The 19,010-nt window shown below is 39.8% G+C and overlaps 1 protein-coding gene across 16 annotated transcripts in view; it reads left to right on the top strand.

Annotated features, from left to right (window-relative positions):
- INPP4A (inositol polyphosphate-4-phosphatase type I A) overlaps nt 1-18,764 on the top strand; it is a 111,184-nt gene extending 92,420 nt beyond the window's left edge. For 12 of the 16 annotated variants that reach the window (XM_074535763.1, XM_074535771.1, XM_074535768.1 and 9 more), the window contains 5 exons: nt 35-175; nt 1,506-1,603; nt 5,079-5,191; nt 5,544-5,698; nt 11,390-13,012. In XM_074535763.1, the coding sequence (XP_074391864.1) occupies nt 35-175; nt 1,506-1,603; nt 5,079-5,191; nt 5,544-5,698; nt 11,390-11,570 (688 nt within the window). In that variant the 3' untranslated portion in view covers nt 11,571-13,012. Of the gene's footprint in view, nt 1-34; nt 176-1,505; nt 1,604-5,078; nt 5,192-5,543; nt 5,699-11,389; nt 13,013-15,493 lie in introns of those variants that run through there. The other 4 variants (XM_074535774.1, XM_074535770.1, XM_074535773.1 and 1 more) reach the window with 1 other exon arrangement.
- The last annotated feature ends 246 nt before the right edge of the window (nt 18,765-19,010 follow it).

The raw sequence follows: 19,010 nt of genomic DNA, 5'->3' as shown, positions 1-19,010 counted from the left end.
TCCTTATGTCTCACAGCTGTTTATTTCTTTTCAGTGATGGATTTAACGTGAGGATCCCTCTGCCAAGCGCCTTGTTTGATTTGCTGCCGCGTGAGATTCAAAGTGGAATGTTGCTGAGGGTTCAGCCTGTTCTTTTCAACGTGGGAATCAATGAGCAGCAAACCCTAGCAGAGAAGTAGGTGTCCAGTCAGGCAAGCTCAGCCTTGCTGGCAGTTCAGCAGTGGAACTATGTTGATGTGGAATTGCACTCTTACATAACTGACTGATTCAGTTTCTTCAATACATGAACATGGCAGCACTGTTCTAAATGAATCTGCCAAATGCCAAACAGAAAGAAGTCCTTCTTTATGTGCCACATAGCTGTGAAACTCCTTACCTCATGAGTTTGAGACTAGTCCAGGTTTATGTGGTTTAGATATGAATTTACAATGGGAGATCTATCAAGGGCTAGTTAGCACACAGGTGCTCCTTGTGACTTAAGAAATCTGTGAGTGGCAGATCATTAGAGGCTAAGATCATTCTGGCTATTGTTGTGTATTTACTGTCTTGGCTTTGCACTCTCCCTGAGACTCCCTCTCCTGGTCACTGTCAAAATTCAGGATAATGGGCAAGGTGCACCTCTGTTTTAACATACCCTAGCAGTTTAATTGTAATGCAACACTACTGTTGTAAAACTGAAAAATATAATTATGTAATTATATTTACTAGGGAAACTGCTCAGTTCTGGAAGAGCCAGCAGATTCCCTCTGTTATGGCCACATCTATAAAGAGTACATTGGCAGGGCACTGCTCCAATGGAGCACTCCAGTGAAGCCAGGCACATGCATGTTGTGACAGCAGCCTTAGTACCAGGCTGGAGTGTGCACTGTGGTGGTGGACAATGAGAAAAAGTCTGAACAAAAGCATTGCAGCAATTACTGTTCTCTGTTGCCTACAAAGGAAGCCCAAGGTGACTAGCACAGTTACAGATGTCAGCACTTTGTGTACATCTGTGTAAGTAGATATATTTAGATAAGATGCATCGGGGCATTGTTGACAATATTTATTACATTCATGGTTTATTAATCCTATTTTTCATTTACATACCTGAAGTCAACGTTCTCAGTCCTATCTACTGATGTTATGGTTGTTAGTATTAGTTTATGAACTAAACTATTAAATCCATTATTAAAAGTTTAAATTTAGGTTAAAAAATTGCCAGGTAGGAATTTAATATTGAAAGACAGACATGAAAGCCAAAGAATTTTAAGTACTATTTTCTACAGGATTTTTCTTATGCCTTCCTTCCCTTTTTCCCTTCATACTCATATATTTTCTTTCTCTGTAATGAATCATTACAACAGTTCTCTGTTACTCTTCACCTGGCACTTGAATGGTTAGGGAGATCTTGGGATGAATCTTTAAACTGTTTTTTTTAGTACACATATTGCCAAGTGCAGTTGTTTCAAAGAAAAAGAGAAACATTTTTCCTTGGTCTTAATTGTTCCTTTTTTCTCCTTTGAAAGGTTTGGAGACACCTCACTGCAAGAAATAATTAACATGGAAAGCTTAGTGAGGTTGAATTCATATTTTGAGCAGTTCAAGGAAGTTTTGCCTGATGATTGTAAGTATTTTGTAATTAATGACAAATTTGCTTGAAGAGCACAATTCAGGCTTATTTTTTCATTTGTTTGCTTTATGTTGGTTTTTTAAATGTTGATGGTACACCAGCTTTAGTAGCCTCCAAGAAATGATACAACTCTGTTTTAATTCTTTAGTACCAAAGTAGAGCGGATTCAAGAGCTTAAAGGTCAGACTGTTTAACTTTCCTTTTTAAGGTTACTTTTACATCTAAGTGGCACTATGCACTGTATAATCATCCAGTTAGGCAGTGAGATTGTTGTAAGGTAAAGGTGTAAAAGTGACAAGTTCTAGCAGCAGCACTTTTATCTGCAGTTTTTGGTGATGCTTATTGCACTTATGATAAAACCTGCACAGAAAGCAACTGCCAGTTTTTTGGAACTCAGTCACTTCCCTCTGTTTTCCTTTGTAATTGTTGCATCTGCAGCCAACAGCAGAGAGCCTGGAAGAGTGACAAAAGCTACATGCTTAATTTTTAGTGGTGTTTTAATTGCTTGTTACTCCTTGGGGTTTTGTTGAGAAGGCAGTGGCCATAAGTGTTGTTTACAAAAATAGTGAAAATTCATAAATTCCTTATTATTACAATCAAACCTCTTCTAAGGTTATTTCATGTGCTGTACAGTTACAATTTTTTTTCCAGAAATACAAATGCAACAGCATGCAACAGGATAGTAAGAATTCTGTCTGTAAAAGTGTGTTATTGCAAGTTTGGTTACTTTGAATTTTTTTTGATACAGCTGTGAGCAGAACCTGCTTCCCTCCATCTGGGCATTCATACTGCTGCATAATAAATTCTCTGGAATGTTAGCTGCGAAGTTTAATTTTTTATTGTATAGTAGTCTAGCATCAGATTTTCTTGTATGATTCAAAAATTAACCAGTTTAAAATGAATTTTGTTCATGTATCTGTCTAGTCTTTTATAAAAATAATTCCCATTCAGCTCCTTCCTCTCCTTTTTATTTGCTTGCCTTTTTTTTTGTTTTTATTTCAGTCTCTTCCCTCTTCCGCAAACCTCTTATGTTTGATCCAATCATCTTTTGGCTTTTTCTTTTTTTTTTTCTCCTGAAAGTTGTGATAATTTAGGATATACAAAATGAAGTGTGCTTTTCTGTGAACCCTTATCAAGGGAAAATAGCATTTTACATTTAACTGTAAACCAGGTGATTATGCCTAGTTATGTAGTCTGTGGTAGGTAGAGGCAAAAGGAAAAACAAACAGATCATTCTAGGGGACAAAGGTCCCAGTGAACTATCTGCTGGAAGACTGCAGGAAATTTTCTCTTCAGGAGCACTACACAAGAAAAGTTGATTCCTTATCCACTGTCCATGTGTCTGTGTTATTAATTCTAAACTCTGCAGAATTTCTAAGAAATAGTCTTAGCTCCTTGTCCTTGTTCTGTTAGCTCACCTTGTATTTAGAGAGAGGAGATGGCCTGTGCCCTCTTTTTGTTTACAGGGATTGGTTTCTTTCTAGATGTAGAAATGAAACAGCCCAGCCCAGGACAGGCACAGTGTTGTTAATTATAGAATAGAAATGTAGAATTGTTTAGGTTGGAAAAGATCTTAAAGATCATCAAGTCCAACTGTTTCCCCAGTGCTGCTAAGTTCACTCCAAACTGTCTCCCCACATGCCACAACTCCACATTTTTAAAATACCTCCAGGGATGCTGACTCACCACTTCCCTGAGCAGCTTGTTCCATGTTTGACAACCCTTTCAGTGACGAAATATTTCCAAACATCCAATCTAAATCTCCCCTGGTGCAGCTTGAGGCCATTTTCTCCTGTCCTGTTGCTGGTTGCCTGGGAGAAGAGAGCCCTGCTGTCTTTCAGGTGGTTGTGGAGAGCAGTAAGGTCCCCTGAGCCTCCAGGCTAAACAGCTGCTCCTTCAGCTGCTTCTCATCAGACTTGTGCTCCACACCCTTCACCAGCTCTGTTGCCCTTCTCTGGGCACCACTGAGGTTGCAGCACCTGGATGTCCTTCTTACAGTGAGTGGCCCAGAAATGAGCACAGGATTTGAGGTGTGGCCTCACCAGTGCTGAGCACAATCCCTGCCTTGCTCCTGCTGGCCACACCATTGCTGATCCAGGCCAGGTCACCATTGGCCTTCTTGGCCACCTGGGCACACACTGGCTCATGTTCAGCTGCTGTGGACCAGCGCCTCCAGGTCCTTTTCCACTGGGCTGCTTTCCAGCCACTCTATCCCCAGCCTGTAGCACTGCCTGGGTTTGTTGTGAGCCAAGGGCAGGATCTGGCGCTTGGTCATGCTGAACCCCACAAAAGTGGCCTTGGCTTATTGATCCAGCCTGTCCAGATCCCTCTGTAGAGCTTTCCTGCCCCCCAGTAGATCAGAACTGCTGCCCGGCTTGGTGCCACTGAGTGAGAGTGCACTTGATCCTCTCCTCCTGATCACTGATAAGGATTTTAAACAGGACTGGCTGCAGAACTGAGCCCTGGGGAGCCACACTGGTGACCGGCCACCAGCTGGGTGTAGCACCATTCACCAGCACCCTGTGGGCCTGGCCCTCCAGCTGGGTTGTTTTACCCAGTGAACAGAATGTCCCACCAAGCCGTGAGCACTTAGTGCAGGAGAATGCTGTGGGAAGCAACAATAAAGGCTTTGCCAAGGTCCAGGTAAACAACATCCACAGCCTTCCCCCATGTGCTCAGCAGGTCACCTTCCTCTAGGAGATCAGGTTAGTCCAGCCTGAGACTTTGCTGTGAGAAGTAGGCCTAAAATAAAGCCTCAGGTGTCACTCATGTGGGATTCTTTTTGTCACAATGTCATCTCTTACAGTGCATACCTGAATAAAAACACTGTATTTATTCAGTCACAACTTTAGTTGGTGTTCTCTGTGGTTACTCCTTTAAAAAAAGAGAACTTGTTAAATACTTGTAATTGATTGTCTGGAGTATCTTGCTACATGTGTAAGAGATGATGTGCAACAGTTTGAACACAGAAGATGAGTACTGAAGGTACTCTCAAAAATTTCAACTACTTTATTTCTACTTAGTGAAATATTAATAAACAGATCATGACAATGTGGTGTCCTGTGGGTGTTTCTTGTAACTGAAAGCTGACCAGCTTGCAAATTTAAAATCGAAAATGTGAGCAGGATATATCTTCAGAGTTTCTCTGAAGACATGCATGTTCTCCTGTCAAATCTGTGACACTGAAATGAAAAGACTATACCAATCTTGCTCTCTTTGTTCATTCTCTTATTATACTGCTATTAAATTATGAGTCCCTGAAGTTTTAAATAGCTGGAATTTATATTTCCAATTGAGTTTAATTAAACATGAATTTGTTTTGTTGATGGTACTAAGTAAATCAGAACTTGAATAATTTTTTCAGTTTCAAGAAAACACAAATGTGTTTGCAACAGGCATACAGAAACACTTTGTAAAAGATCTGTTGAATACAGATGAATAAGTGGAGTTGATTTTGTTTGCTTTATAGGTCTACCTCGATCTCGTAGTCAGACGTGCCTGCCTGAACTGTTAAGATTTCTGGGACAAAATGTTCATGCAAGGAAAAACAAGAATGTTGATATCCTTTGGCAAGCTGCTGAGGTATTTATTCATCTAACCGTCTCTGCATAGTTCAGCTGATTTTCTGTATTCAAATGTATTTGCCCCTTTTTTATTACTGGAATGTTTGAATTTCTTCATTTGCTTGCATGTAGCTTGCAAATGCTGCCAGGCTAGACCTTCTCTAGAATGAGACATGGGGAAATAAAATGTATTTTCCATGTCAGATTTTCCCCTCAACTCATCAATGATGTTCTGCTCCCTCAAACATGCCAAACTTTGACATTGAAGCCCTAGAGAACATTTGTGTGTGTCTGAGGGGAAGTACAGGTGTTGTCTCTGGCAGGAAGTTTTGCCTGTAGAAGGAGTGATGGGTTGTCTGTCCCATTTCCAGATATGCCGCAGACTCAACGGGGTTCGGTTCACCAGCTGTAAGAGTGCCAAGGATAGGACTGCCATGTCCATCACCCTGGAGCAGTGTTTGATCCTACAGCATGAACATGGAATGGCTCCACAGGTCTTCACTCAGGCTCTGGAGTGTATGAGGAGGTAAGAGTTTGACCACATTACTTATTCCTAAATAAGGAACCATGCAAACTGCAGAGGAGTGATGGTCTCTGTTTCCATCAAAAGAAAAAAAAAAGTAAGCTAAAGTCAGGAAACTGTAAAACTGACTGCTAGAATTCATCCCTCCCATGCATGTGAGTTGCATATGCTAAAGCTGGTTCTTACCAGATTTATATCAGATGGGCTTGAGTTTTCAGTAGAAAATCAGGAGTTTTCAGACAAGCATGTAAAAATATGTTTTCCATTAATGCTGAGCTTACAGAACAGGAAACTGGTGCTTCTTTGAAAGTTTTTTAATGATGACTTTACCTGAACTGTCATAGCACTAGGTTTCTTAGTTCTAGATCAGGGAGATTACTGTTTTTTATTCTTTGAAACACAGACACCTGCAGTTTGCACTGGTTTGCCAGTGTATCTTTTAGCAGTGAAACACTGCTCACTGGGTGAAATGTCAGTATGAGTGTTTCACACTATATAGCAACCAAATTTCATCACAACGTGTCAGTGTGCTGTTGTCATATCAAAATAATGATGTTCTGTATTCTGAAGCAGCAGAGATGTTTGCAGAATTAAGTACTGTACTTAAAAAAAAAATCTGTTTACTGTTGTTCAATGCCTTGTTTCAAGCACTGCTGGAAAACTCCGTAAGTCACATACCAAAAGAAAGGATAAGAAATCTAGCTTTAGTCTTTATCAATGTAGTTCAACAATGCTGTTCAGTCCTGTTTTTCAACATTCACTCTTATCAAATGTACTGTACTCGTGTGTCTTTTCACCAAATTCTCTAGAGTGTTCAATTCTCTTATCCTTTCTGTATGTTTTTGCTGTTTGACCCTTTCTTACTCTTCAGTTACCTAGAAGAAAAATGTCTCATATAATAACACTTGCAGCCTCTTACACTAGTAATTTGGGGGATTATACCTGCATCTAATTGGGTGGCACTGGACTTTTTTATTTTCAATTTTTTGCTGCACTTTTTGCTACATTGTCACAGAGTTAGTACAGTACATGAAAAGTGCACTCAGAAACTACTTAAACCTTGATATTAGAAACAAAACTTGAAACAACTTTGTGAGGGAGAATTTACTAACTTAAAATGGACTAAGTGGTTCTCAGACATCTTTATTTAAATTGTCCAACTTGTTGACATAGACATCTGAAACTCTTACACAGTTTCACAGTTGTGTGTTTAATAAGAGTAAAACCAACTAGGAGAAATACTGGGAATCTTGTTGCTTTCTTCAAATTCTTTACTGGGTCACTGGGTTTTTTTAATGCAATCATGGGCACAATAGAGAGAGAGAGGTTAATAATAACATTGTTTTGGTCCTTCAGTCTACCAATTTAATATAACACAGATCAGATAAAATACTGACCCAAGAAAATTACTGCTTTGTGTTGACCTACACAGGGATATTGAAGGAGGGCCAATTTAATCAAAACCTTTGGCTTGAGTGTTCTACCAACATCAGGGACTTGCTCTGGCAGGTGAAGGACGTGACTTTTTCTTCTGCTAAATCTTTGACTAAGAGAGTTTGTGCAGAACAAATACTGACTTGTCCAGAAGGAAAACCAAGATTATACCATTCTTCAAACACATCACTCTTCCTCTTATTGCTCTTTGGGATAGGTGGTCATGTTTTTAAAATTATTTGTTAATTCCACTTAGGAACAATGGCACAGAATTAATAAAGCATAATGAGAGAGACAAGGATTATGGAACAAATATGTAGGAGTCCAACTCCACCAAATCCCATTCCGGCCTGGACCGTTTCACCTGACTTAGATGACAGATACAGGATAAAAAAGGGCAGCAAATTGTACCCACATTGCTTCCAGGGCATTCAGAAAGCTTAAATTTTGTTCTTTTAACTTGGGTCTTTTATTTAAGTGTACTGGAAAAGCAAGGTTTGGTTCATTCTTAAAGACTTTTGAAGTTTCTGAGGCATTTGGAAGGACAGGGAAGAAGTACTAGTAATTTGTGAGACTCAAAGTATTTAATCTTTTTTCTACTGACAACTTTCCAGAGAAGAAAACATCTTTGCTTATACCAGTCTTCAAAAAATTAGGAAAGCATCATCTTCTTCCATGTAATGTTGGTCTTCAGAGGTGTTAGTTCCCACTTACTTGTCCTCAGAGACTTCCCTTCTTTCCTAGTCTTGTGATAATTATGTGTCTGTGATAATTATGTTCAATGAGCAGGGACATCAGGAAGGAAACATTGAATGTTCTTCTAGATTCTTATAGAAATTTACAGAAACAAGTTTGTGGCTTTCACCTTAGAAACTGATACCCTATTACAATAAAGTCATTTTCTGTAAATAAGTTACAGCCTTTCCAGTCCCAAATCAAACACACAGTAACTCCCCCCTCACAAACAGTAAAATCATGATGATATGACTGGAATTCCAAGCTAAGAGGACATGGCTACCTGACCAGTAAAGGCAGAACAAGAGTCAAAGTCCAGCTGGCTCAGGTATTCTCCTCCATCTGCAGCCCACATTCCCCTCTAGATCTTTGAGTGCCTGCCCTCCCTCTTCCTACCAGATTTCTGTCTTGTCAGAAATGCCAGTGGAGCTGTTTGTGGGAATGTGCTCTAAGGCAGTTTCAGTCAAGATCATTCTAGGTAGCAAAATCCTTTACATGTTTTGGGTAGCCCAGCTCATTTTCATTAAATGAAATTAATTAGGAAGGTGCAACACAAACAATTTGACCAACAGAGAAGGGCCATCTCTGGTAGGCGCTCTTGAACAGCAGGAAATGAGGTGAGGAAAACCACCATGGTGCTGACTAAAATGATTACATAATAAAGTCCTAGGAGTCATGTTTGAGTATGGCCACTCCTGAAATAAAACAGCCATGATAGCAATCTTGGTTGGATTTCTTCACTAATTCACCTGCTTTAAGAATAAAATCATATTGAGTCGAGCCAGACCACCCAACTGCTCACTACCTTCCCCCAAAAGGACAGGGGGGAAAAATATGTGAAAAAGCTCATGGCTTGAGATAAAGACAGGGAAATCCCTTGCCAGTTACTGATACAAAACTGGCAAACCAGACTCAGAGAAAATTTTTTTATTTCTTTCCAATAGATTGGAGATGTTAAGAAATAAAGATGAAAATTAAAAAACCTTGCCTTCCACCTCCCTTCTTGTCCCAGGCCAAAGTATTCCACTGCTTCTTTCTCAGCTCCTCTTCCTCCTCCCCATGCTGAGCAATGCACAGTGGATGTGGAACAGGGATTTGCAGTCCAGTCCATAACAGTCTCCTCTGCTCCTTCCTCCTTGCACTCTTCCTCCACTCCAGTGTGGGTCCTTCCCATGGGCTGCAGTCCTTCAGGATGAACTTGCTCCTGCATGGGCTCTCCATGGTCTCCAGTTTCCTTCAGTAAATATTCATCTGCTGCACTGTGGGTCCTCCATGGGCTGCAGTGTGGATCGTTTCTCTCCACAACTGCAGAGGAGACTGCTTCAGCTCCTTTTCCTCTCCTTCCCTGACTTTGGTGCTCACAGGGCTTTTTCTCAGATCTTTTCCCATCACTCTTCAGTGCCATGGAGTGCTTTGCCTTTTCTCACACACTCTTTCCCTGAGGCACCAGCATGGCTGAGGGCTCAGCTGTGCCTGCAGTGGGTCACTGGAGCTGGCTGGAGCCAGCAGTGTCCAGCATGGGGCAGCCCTGGCCTCTCCTCACAGAGAGAATTCCCAAATGCAAGCTAAAGTAGAAGGGAAATTGCTCTGTCTCCTAACCCTAGAGCTAGTCTGCTGGTGAATGTTTTGATTTAAGATCCTGTACAATTTGGAATATTTGATATTTCCAAAAGGTGACCTTTCACTCATCAGGGGGAAGCATCTTCATGGGCCAACAGTGACAAGGAAAGCACTTTCCAGCTCTTGCCTCCATTCCCACCATATGTGTCTGTGTATATGTCTTTGTGTAAAATTGAGTAGCATGATACTAATTTTTAGTGGTGGGGATGTGGCATGTGGTGTTCATAATGCCAGCTTAGCATTTTTAGCCCTTCTTTACCTCTCCAAGTGTTGTACATTTTCTCTATATTCTAAAACACTTTTCTTCCTCCAGGCCATTTCATTGAGGCTTTATCCACCACTTTCCAGTAAACACTAGGCTTCCACTGGCTGATTCTCCTGATCACACACACTCTTCCCATTGCTACAAAGAAACTGGGATTTGTAGGCATCACAGATTCAATCTAGCCTTGACCACTAGGCACCAGGAGTGAAAACATGTCTTCATCACCAATTTGGATCAAATCCAGATCAGAAATACAGTTGGTTTAGTTCTTTGCCCACCTAATTCCATTTGACTTGATATGTCACCAGCATCTGAATGCTCTTTTTCACCACCTCCAGGGTGTGTCTCCAGGACATTGTCTGATGCTTACATAACCCTGCTACTCAACCATCAAGGTTATGGATGGTTTGTTATGGGTGGAGCAAGTGCACAAGCTTGAGCAGCATCAGGCTTACAGATTGCATTTAGAATCACAGAATCATAGAATAGTTTGAGTTGGAAGGGACCTTGAAGATGATCTAGTTCCAACACCCCTGCCATGGACAGGGACACATTCAATTGAACCTTAGACCAGGTTTGCTCAAGGCCCCGTCCAGCCTGGCCTTGAACACTCCCAGGGATAAACATCCCTGGCTGCCTCACCATCCTAAGAATAAAGAATTTTTTCCTTATATCTAATCTAAACATGTTCTCTTTCCCTTTTAGCATATTCCCCCTTGTCTTGTCACTACATACTTTTGTAAATAATCTCTCTCCGTCGTTCCTCTAGTACTAGAAGGCTACAATACCATCACCCCTAAGCCATCTCTTTTCCAGGCCAAATAAATCCAATTCTCTCAGCCTTTCTTTGTAGGAGAGGTACTCCATCCCTCTGTTCATCTTGGTCATTTAGTTGTTGCTTTGTAAACTAAAATAGAGTTGGAGTGCTCAGGGTATAAGAGTGATCCAGACTTGGACACCACACTACAGAGCCAACCAGGCTACCTGGGGAGCTGCTCTTCACTGTGGCCTTCGGTGCTCAATGTAAGGAGTGGGTGCACAATGAGATGGGCTTTGCAGCATGTCTTCAGAAATAAGCCTATTGATACATCCTCGAATTGATGTCCAAGCAGAAAAATAGGTGGGTGGATTTTTTTTTTTTTTTATTGAGGTGTTGGACAGGTAGTTAAGAGGTTAAATTAAATCGCTACAGCCCACATGGAAAGATGTTTGAAAGGGTCAAATACTACAATGGTTATTCATGTTCAGCTTGCTTTTCAGAGCTCCACTTCTTTGCAGCATGCCAAAGCATGGCAGAGCAGCATGGGGTATTATTGCTTGGTAATCTGAAAGAATGAACATGGAAAACCATTAATGTTCAACCTACATGTGTTTATTTTCACTAGACTACAGTACTTCTTTCTTATTTTTCTCTTTTATTCTCTTTCCCTCTCCTTATTTTTATAATTGTACTGATACATATTTTTGAGATGTTTTTCCACTCTTTCTTTACTTCATCTTCTGGTTCTGTTGTGCGTTCTTCCATGTTTTTTCATTTTCTTGACCACCTTGTGTTGCCATCTCTTTTTATCCATCCATTTGCATGTCTGTCTTCCGTTCTGTTTTATTTTCCCTCTTCCCAAACTTCTTCCTTTTCACAGCATTGGAACACGGGAGATAGTCACCCAGAAGAACTTGAGTGGCTTGGTGCCCATCCGAGATTTCAGACTAGATCCCAGCCTCCTCTACTCTATTCCTTTACTAGCTCTCAGCCCCAATTTACTGATTGTGTGGCTGTTTCTGAGCATAGCATACCTGGTGGCCAGATTACGTTGCAAGTGAAGATAGAGTTCAAAAACAAAAAAAAAAGAAAAGAAAAAAAAGAAAAACAACAAAAACCCACAAAAACAAAAAGTGCTTGAATGTGTATTGCCACTTGGTACCTGCTGGACAAAGGAATGTGTCATAGCATTGTCTGCCAAGAATTATTATTATGCCTTACAATTTTACGTTTCTATTGTACTAAACTGTAAATATACATCAAATTATTTTATCAAAACCAGTTGTATTGAAACTTTAAATTATTGTTCTGCTTTCAGTGCTTGTAACATAGTCTGACATTGGCCTGTTACCTCTTTACTTTAGCCGGCCTGAAGATCTCTTACCAAATACAGTTTTGTGTTACTTGTTTCATGTATTCCAGAGAAAGGAACTCTGTCTGAAAAGAATTTGTATCTTTTTGTATATTTAAGGTGTATGCTAACCTTGCCTTTCATTTTTACGAGGTACGAAGAGAAAAATAAAAACATGGGTGGGGTTTATAAGAAATTGTAAGAAATTTATTTAAAGAAGTAACAAATTTATACTTTCATTTAAAAGCATAATATCCAAATTACATTATTGAAAAGTTTGTAGAAACATAGTTTTGTTCCTTTCTCATGGTTAAATATATTCTAATAGACTAGAAAACACTCATAAAACAACTTGCAGTGTGCTGCATGCAGAATTATTTCATTCTATTTGTAGATCTGCATTTTGCAATGTATTAAAGACATGAGGAAAATGAACCTTGTGGTTAGGAAGGGATGTGACTGGCATTAGCCTGCTAATGACCCATTATCTATTTTAGGTGCTCTGTTATAGAACTTACTGTGAAATATGGGCATCCTAGAAGTTAAAGATAATGGTCTTTAATTTTCAGGCAAGAAGTGGGAGGTTTCAGTTAACTCCTTTAGTAGGTGGGTTTCAGGTTTTCCACTGGGCTTTATTTTGATTACATTAGACTAAATATTACTGTTATTTCCATTTTTAAGCGTTGCACAGCTTTAATAAATTATGATGCTGATAGTGGCTTAGTGATAAGCGAGCAATGGCAAGTTAGCATTTATTTAAGTGGTGAGGCTGAAGTGGCTTCCTAGTTTAGTGATGCAGAGTAATTGCAGATGAAATTTGATCATCATTTATATATAACATCAAACTAGAGGAGGCCTATTTAAACTGGAAGATTTTGTTGATGCTGTGGTCTGGCAGAGCTTGTCAATAGCAATAGCTGATAAAAAAACTAACCTCATTTAATGTAGTTTGATAACTTCATAAGGGGTTTTACTTCGCTTGGTGCCTGAGATGACATTGGGCTTCTGAGGAGAACTAGTACTGTGATTTGTATTTTCTACTATTAACTTGCTCAAAAAATATAGATAGCTTTAGCTTTTATTATAAATTTTAATGGAACTGAGAGCTGCTGAGAGAAGTATGCTGAAATAAAAAAAAAAAACAAAAAAAAAGCATAAAAGCACAGTTAGAATAAAAATCAGAATTAAATCCTAAATTTGGATTTAAGTATTCTAACTAAAAAAAAAGTGTGTGGTTATATTTGTGTCTTCATGAAATCAGACTGTGCAGTACACTATCTCTTAATATTTTTCCTCACTATTCTTCCAATTTTGTTTTTTAAGGAAAAAAAACAAAACAAAACAAAAAACCACCACAAAGACATATATGTTTATATATATATATAAAAAGTGCGTATCATATTAATTTTTAGTTGCAATAAGTTTTGGTACATCAGTACATCCTCGCTGCTGTTGAGGTTTATTGTGCTGTGGTGGTTTGGGACACATCCCTGTGCTGTGCTGATACCTGATGCTGCTGTGTCGCCACAGAAATCATCTGTTCTTTATGGTTAGCGCTGGTTTGTCTGCTGGGGGTGCCCCAGTCTACCTTTTTACAAGGTGAGCAGTTGTCAGCTTGGACTGTGGCCTTGATCTTGCAATGTGGGGGTGTCCTGGGTTCAGTCGAACCAGATGTGAAAGTAACTTTAGAATCACAGAATCGCCTGAGTTGGAAGGGCCAAGGATCAGTTCCTGGCTTGGCACAGGACAGCCACAGGCTGTGCTGAGAGCGCTGTCCAAGCCCTTCTTGCACTCTGCCACTCTCCCTGGGCAGCTGTTCCAGGTCCAGCCACACTCTGGTGGCAGGCACATCCACTGAGCTCCCTGAGATTGTTAATCTGTTTAAAGTGTGAAGGTGCTGCTCATGATTACCACTAGGGTTGCAGTAAGACCACCTTAAAACTGTTTGGAATGAAAGCCCAGGCTCCTTGGAAAAAATGCAGTTTTTTTTCTTTTTCATTTCAATGGGAAAAAATTTGGGGCTTTTTTTTTCCTTTTGGGGCCTGGTCTGTGCTTTTGTTAAGGCATTCAGATTTAAGATGCAGTAGTGCATCCTCCTTATATGCTTCCAAAACAAGGAAGATGGCATGTGGGCAATAAATCCTTGTCACTGTATCTGTGCCATGAGGGACACATGCAATAACCAAATGCAGTGAAATGTGATATGAAGAGAATGATTCACTTTGCAGTTAAAATGCTCACCTAGCATTACATATTTGCTAGTTAAACTTACTGCTTTTATTAGTTCTCTGAAGTATGAGTTGTGCAAACTTTTGATGTATCTATTTGGCTGCAAGAGCCATCGGGGGAGTTTTGTGAAACACAAACCAGTGCCAGAAAAACAGTGTCATCACAGATGATCCATTCTATAAAAGGCAAGCACAGAATGTGCTCCAGAGACAAATTTCAAACTTAGTTAAACTATTCCTTAAAGTAAAGAAAAAAAATTACTGTATTTTATGAAGTTAAACTAGGTATTACATACAGAACACAGTTACAGCCAGTTTCATGAACCAAAATTAGAAGAATGGTGAGGTCTGTAAGAGCACGAGAGCTTTCAAACTGAACCAGAATCCAAACCCTCCTTTTGAATCAGATGATCACTGCTTACCTGGTAGATGCTGCAGCTGTCTCCAAGACAGGACTAATCTGACATTTCCACCGTAAGATGCTGTACTGTACACTTTGCCATGAAGGTCTAGTTGTCATTGTTTAGGTTCCAGTCCTCAATCAGGGATAATAATTCTCCTGCAAGCCTAAATTGATTTATAATATATATTTAAAAGATAGTGCTTCCTCTTTGTATGTCTGTTTTTTGGATATAATCAAAGGAACTGTGGATTACATTTACAAGTGTAAAGAAGCCTTATAACTGGAGTAGTTTTCTATTGTAGCACAGAACCTCTTTGTAATGTGGGGCAGTTGCACCAAAATATTGGGTGAAAATTAAATTCTGCACAGCTTTGTTTCTTTGGGGTGATAATGCAGTCAGTCTTTTTTGCACTGCTATTTCATGATTAGGATTTTTTTAGATTGCCTTGGTTTTCATGTCCATTTATGCATGCAGAGATAACTAGAAAGGCATACATTATTTTTGTATCAGCTCTAATCTTTAAGTAAATACTTATAATACTGACATACAGGGAACAATAAAATTACTTTAAAGCTCTTATAGAGAGATCAGCAGGTTTTGGTTTTCAGCTTTATGTGCTAATAAATTAGCAGAACTGCTTTTAAGCAATCCCTTGGGATCCCTTGTGCAGTGAATGGCATGTGAACTCCTCAACAGTGTACCTTGAAATACATGAAACCGGCGTGAAAGAGCCTTCTCAGTAGATGTGCTGCTGCTTTCTAGAAATGCAAAACTAGCAATCAGACATAGCTTGTGTCCATTCTGTGTGCTTCTTACTGGCATTGTATGATGAATCATCTCTTTTAATATTTGCAGTGGCAAATTAATTAAACACTCATTAAATATAACCAACTTTATTTTAATGCTATAAAATAACCAGTTCATTTCATCTTAGTTTAAGTCTTTTTTCTTTTTTTTTCCCTTTTACTGCTGTCATTTTTTGTGCTTGTTTTTTTCCCCAGTGAGGGTTGTCGCCGAGAAAATACAATGAAGAATGTTGGATGTCGCAAGTATGCATTTAATTCCCTGCAACTGAAGGCTTTCCCAAAGTATTACAGGCCTCCAGAAGGAACTTATGGAAAAGTTGAAACATAAGCATACCATGTCCTTTAATTGCTGTTCCATTAAAACATGTGGATACACTCTAGATTAACACATGATTTTGTCATCCAGAAGAGATAAATAACCTTTTTGTATGTTTCGTTAGGTCATACAGAGCATGTTACTGAATTGGAATCTATAGTAACAATTATTCTGACACCTTAGCTTGAGAATAGTGTGATGACTCTCTGCCCGTTTCAATAGCCTTCAGTGTATGTAAGATGAGCAGATACTGTGCTACTTAATAATTACCTATATGCAAATAGCTAGGTACCTCCTGGATGGGCAAGGACTCTAGGAACGGCATTTAGGCAGCTGTTTCCATAACATCTTTTTATACTGAGTTGATTTCAGATTGAGCTTTTCCTAAACTTTTTAAAACTGAGAGTAAAACTCAAAAGTTGTAAATAAAAAGGATCCTAGACAGTTTAGTAACTGTAGAACGCATTGTTACAATCAATAAAAGGGGGTTTGATTTAAAAAAAAATCAGCACAATAAGAGCCAGGAGAAAGAATTGTTTTACTGTATATAGGATGCCACCTTCATGTATGAAATTAACAATATATGAAAGGCCAGATATGTGAGGTCTGGTTTATAATTCTGTTCAAATAAAACAAATTCCTGTCATCTTTGGCAGATAAGGCCTTGGGCACACAATTGATTTTTAAAAGTATTTCAGAAACATCATGATGCTTAACTATTAATGCCAGCAACAGTTCCCCATGCCCTTCCCCACTCTTAGGCAAGTGCAACAAGCAAGTCGCTGATGTTGCACGTGACATGTTCAGTATATTCCATGGTGTTGTACATTAATTAACACATTTTTACCCATGGGTTTTTTATATCACTTCTGGATTGTAAGCCTCAGTATCTCGGGGCATTACGTTATTTTGGTCAGCATATGATTTTTCTCTATTGGTTTTGTATGTCATTACCAAATGTCTCAAAGTGCCCAATGCATCCCCTTTGCTCCAAAATCAAAATTGGGTTCTGTTTACCTTTGCATTTCACCTGTTGAGAGTCCTGGTGGGGGAAAGTGTGGCCGGTGTCAGGGTATTTCTGAGGAAGGTAGCAATGCCCTGTGTCGATAGAGGGGAACTGCTCAGTGCTACTGCTCGTGCCTGAGAACCACAGGTGGGTTCTAGCTTATGACAAAGGTGGTCAGTTGGATAGCATATGATAAAAAATGTTCAACAGATTTCCTCTGAAATAATCTCCCAAAGAATGCCTTTGAAGCTAAGATAGCATTTTAAAAAGCAGCTAAATGTTAATTTCCAAATTTTAACAGGATCCAGTAATCTCTAGCTAGTTTCATTCAGCACACTGTCCTTTCCTTCTTGGTTCCTAAAAATCTGAGTTTTAGAGTAGAAAAAATCTGCCCATTTTTTCTTGGGGGAGTAGCAACAGCCAGGTAAGTATATGGCTGTTTTCTGATTTCTTTCTCCCTCTCACTGATGTTTGTCTGTGCTGTCACTGCTCTATCAATCAGCCATGTTCATTCTGCTCCCATATAGGTTTGGGGGTTACAGGTCCAGCAGTTTTTGCATTTTGCTTTTTGCAGTTTAACACTGAGCAGCATGTCACAAAGCCAGGTCAGAGAGTTCTGCTGAACTAGGCTGTTACCATTATTTTAGACTCTTTAGGATAACAAAACATGGAATTCTGTGCAAAAGCAATGTATTGTAGTACCTACCCCAGGTCTGAACAAATCATCTACAGTAGAACAGTCACTCGGAAATGTTGCAAACCTTGTTAGCCAATTAATGAGTGTTGATTTTGTTTTATTTTTTTGCTAATAAGTAAAGAAATATATGATGAAAAATTTTTCAGTGGGATCTCTGTAGACATGCTACTCCATTAGTTCTGCTTAGCCTTCAGTCCCTGGCCCATTATGAAATGCTACTTTATTTTTGTATGAACTATGCTCTTTATATCCCTTAGTTTTTATGAGTTGATAATTTTATGAGTTGATAATTTTATTTTGTCTATTTCAAATGTTGTTTATTTTAAGTCCTGTATTGTTACACTAAAAATCTCCCAATGTTCAGCTTCGGAAGGAAATAACAAATGTCTCTTGTAACAATTAGCAGTGCTGCTCTCTTAGATGGTGGCCAACAATCATTAGACCTGCTATAGAGCTTAGCAATCCTTTATTTATTTTGTATGGCAATGGAATCTGAAAATGTTGCTGAATTTTGTCTGGAGCCACAGCCCCGGATGCCGCGGGGCTGTGCCAGGTGCTGAGCTGCCAGCGTGGTGTCCCCTGGACACGGCACTGCCAGGATGGCCATGGCACTGCTGGGATGGACATGGCACTGCTGGGCTGGCACTGCCAGGATGGCCATGGCACTGCTGGGATGGAATTGGCACTGCCAGGATGGACATGGTACTGCCAGGATGGGAACAGCACTGCCAGGATGGGCACAGCTCTGCCAAGCTGGGCACTGCTGGGATAGCCATGGCACTGCCAGGATGGACATGGCACTGCCGGGATGGACATGGCACTGCCAGGATGGACTTGGCACTTCTGGGCTTGGCACTGCCGGGATGGACATGGCACTGCCAGGATAGCCATGGCACTGCTGGGCTGGCACTGCCAGGATGGGCACAGCTCGGGCTCCTGCCGAGGGCAGCGCCGACAGCGAGGGCTCGAGTGGTGCTCCAGAGAAAACTGTGACATGTGAAGTCCACATGGGACCCTCACAAGGGGGAAGGGAGATTTTCTGTTGCACAGGAGAGGCAAATCTAAGGATTACTGTAAAATGAAGTTCTGTCTAATGTTCCTTTTTTGAGTACATTTTTTAAATTATAAAACATACAAAGGTAAAAGAAGAAAACTGTTGCCAAGTATGTTCTGTGTATGTTCTGTGAAAGTACCTACAGCACAGTTGCCTTTTTTTCATTTATACGTGTAAAATTATTGTATTATATGACACAGTTTTGTCCCAACACGACTGTATTTGCTATGCTTTGTGCATTGAAATATTTTTATTTATTTGGTTTTGGGCAGTATTAATATATCATAAACATATGGCTACTGTTTTATATATTCTAGTTCATCCAATCCATGTATGCTGTAAATGTGCTAGTCTTTAGGATGAAAACCAATAAAGAACTGACAAGAATAACAATGGTGGCTTACTTTTAATATGTCTGTGGTAAGTGAAAGTAAACACTTGCAGGCTCCTTGACATGATACACTTTTATCGGTTGGAGAGCATATAAAGCCAAGTTGTGTAGGGAGTCATTTTACACAGATGTGCAAGTCAGGAAGTAGTTACTTCTCAGCCCTGTAAAGAACAGTTGTTACCAATTTTCTGTAGTTAAGTGAGGCACCAGCTTGTCCCACATGCTGCACATTGTGCAGCAGCAGTTAA

Source organism: Zonotrichia albicollis, chromosome 2 (assembly GCF_047830755.1).
Source record: "Zonotrichia albicollis isolate bZonAlb1 chromosome 2, bZonAlb1.hap1, whole genome shotgun sequence".
NCBI lineage: Eukaryota > Metazoa > Chordata > Aves > Passeriformes > Passerellidae > Zonotrichia > Zonotrichia albicollis.
The sequence above is the reverse complement of the archived record's forward strand: the minus strand, read 5'-3'. Positions and strand labels throughout refer to the sequence as shown.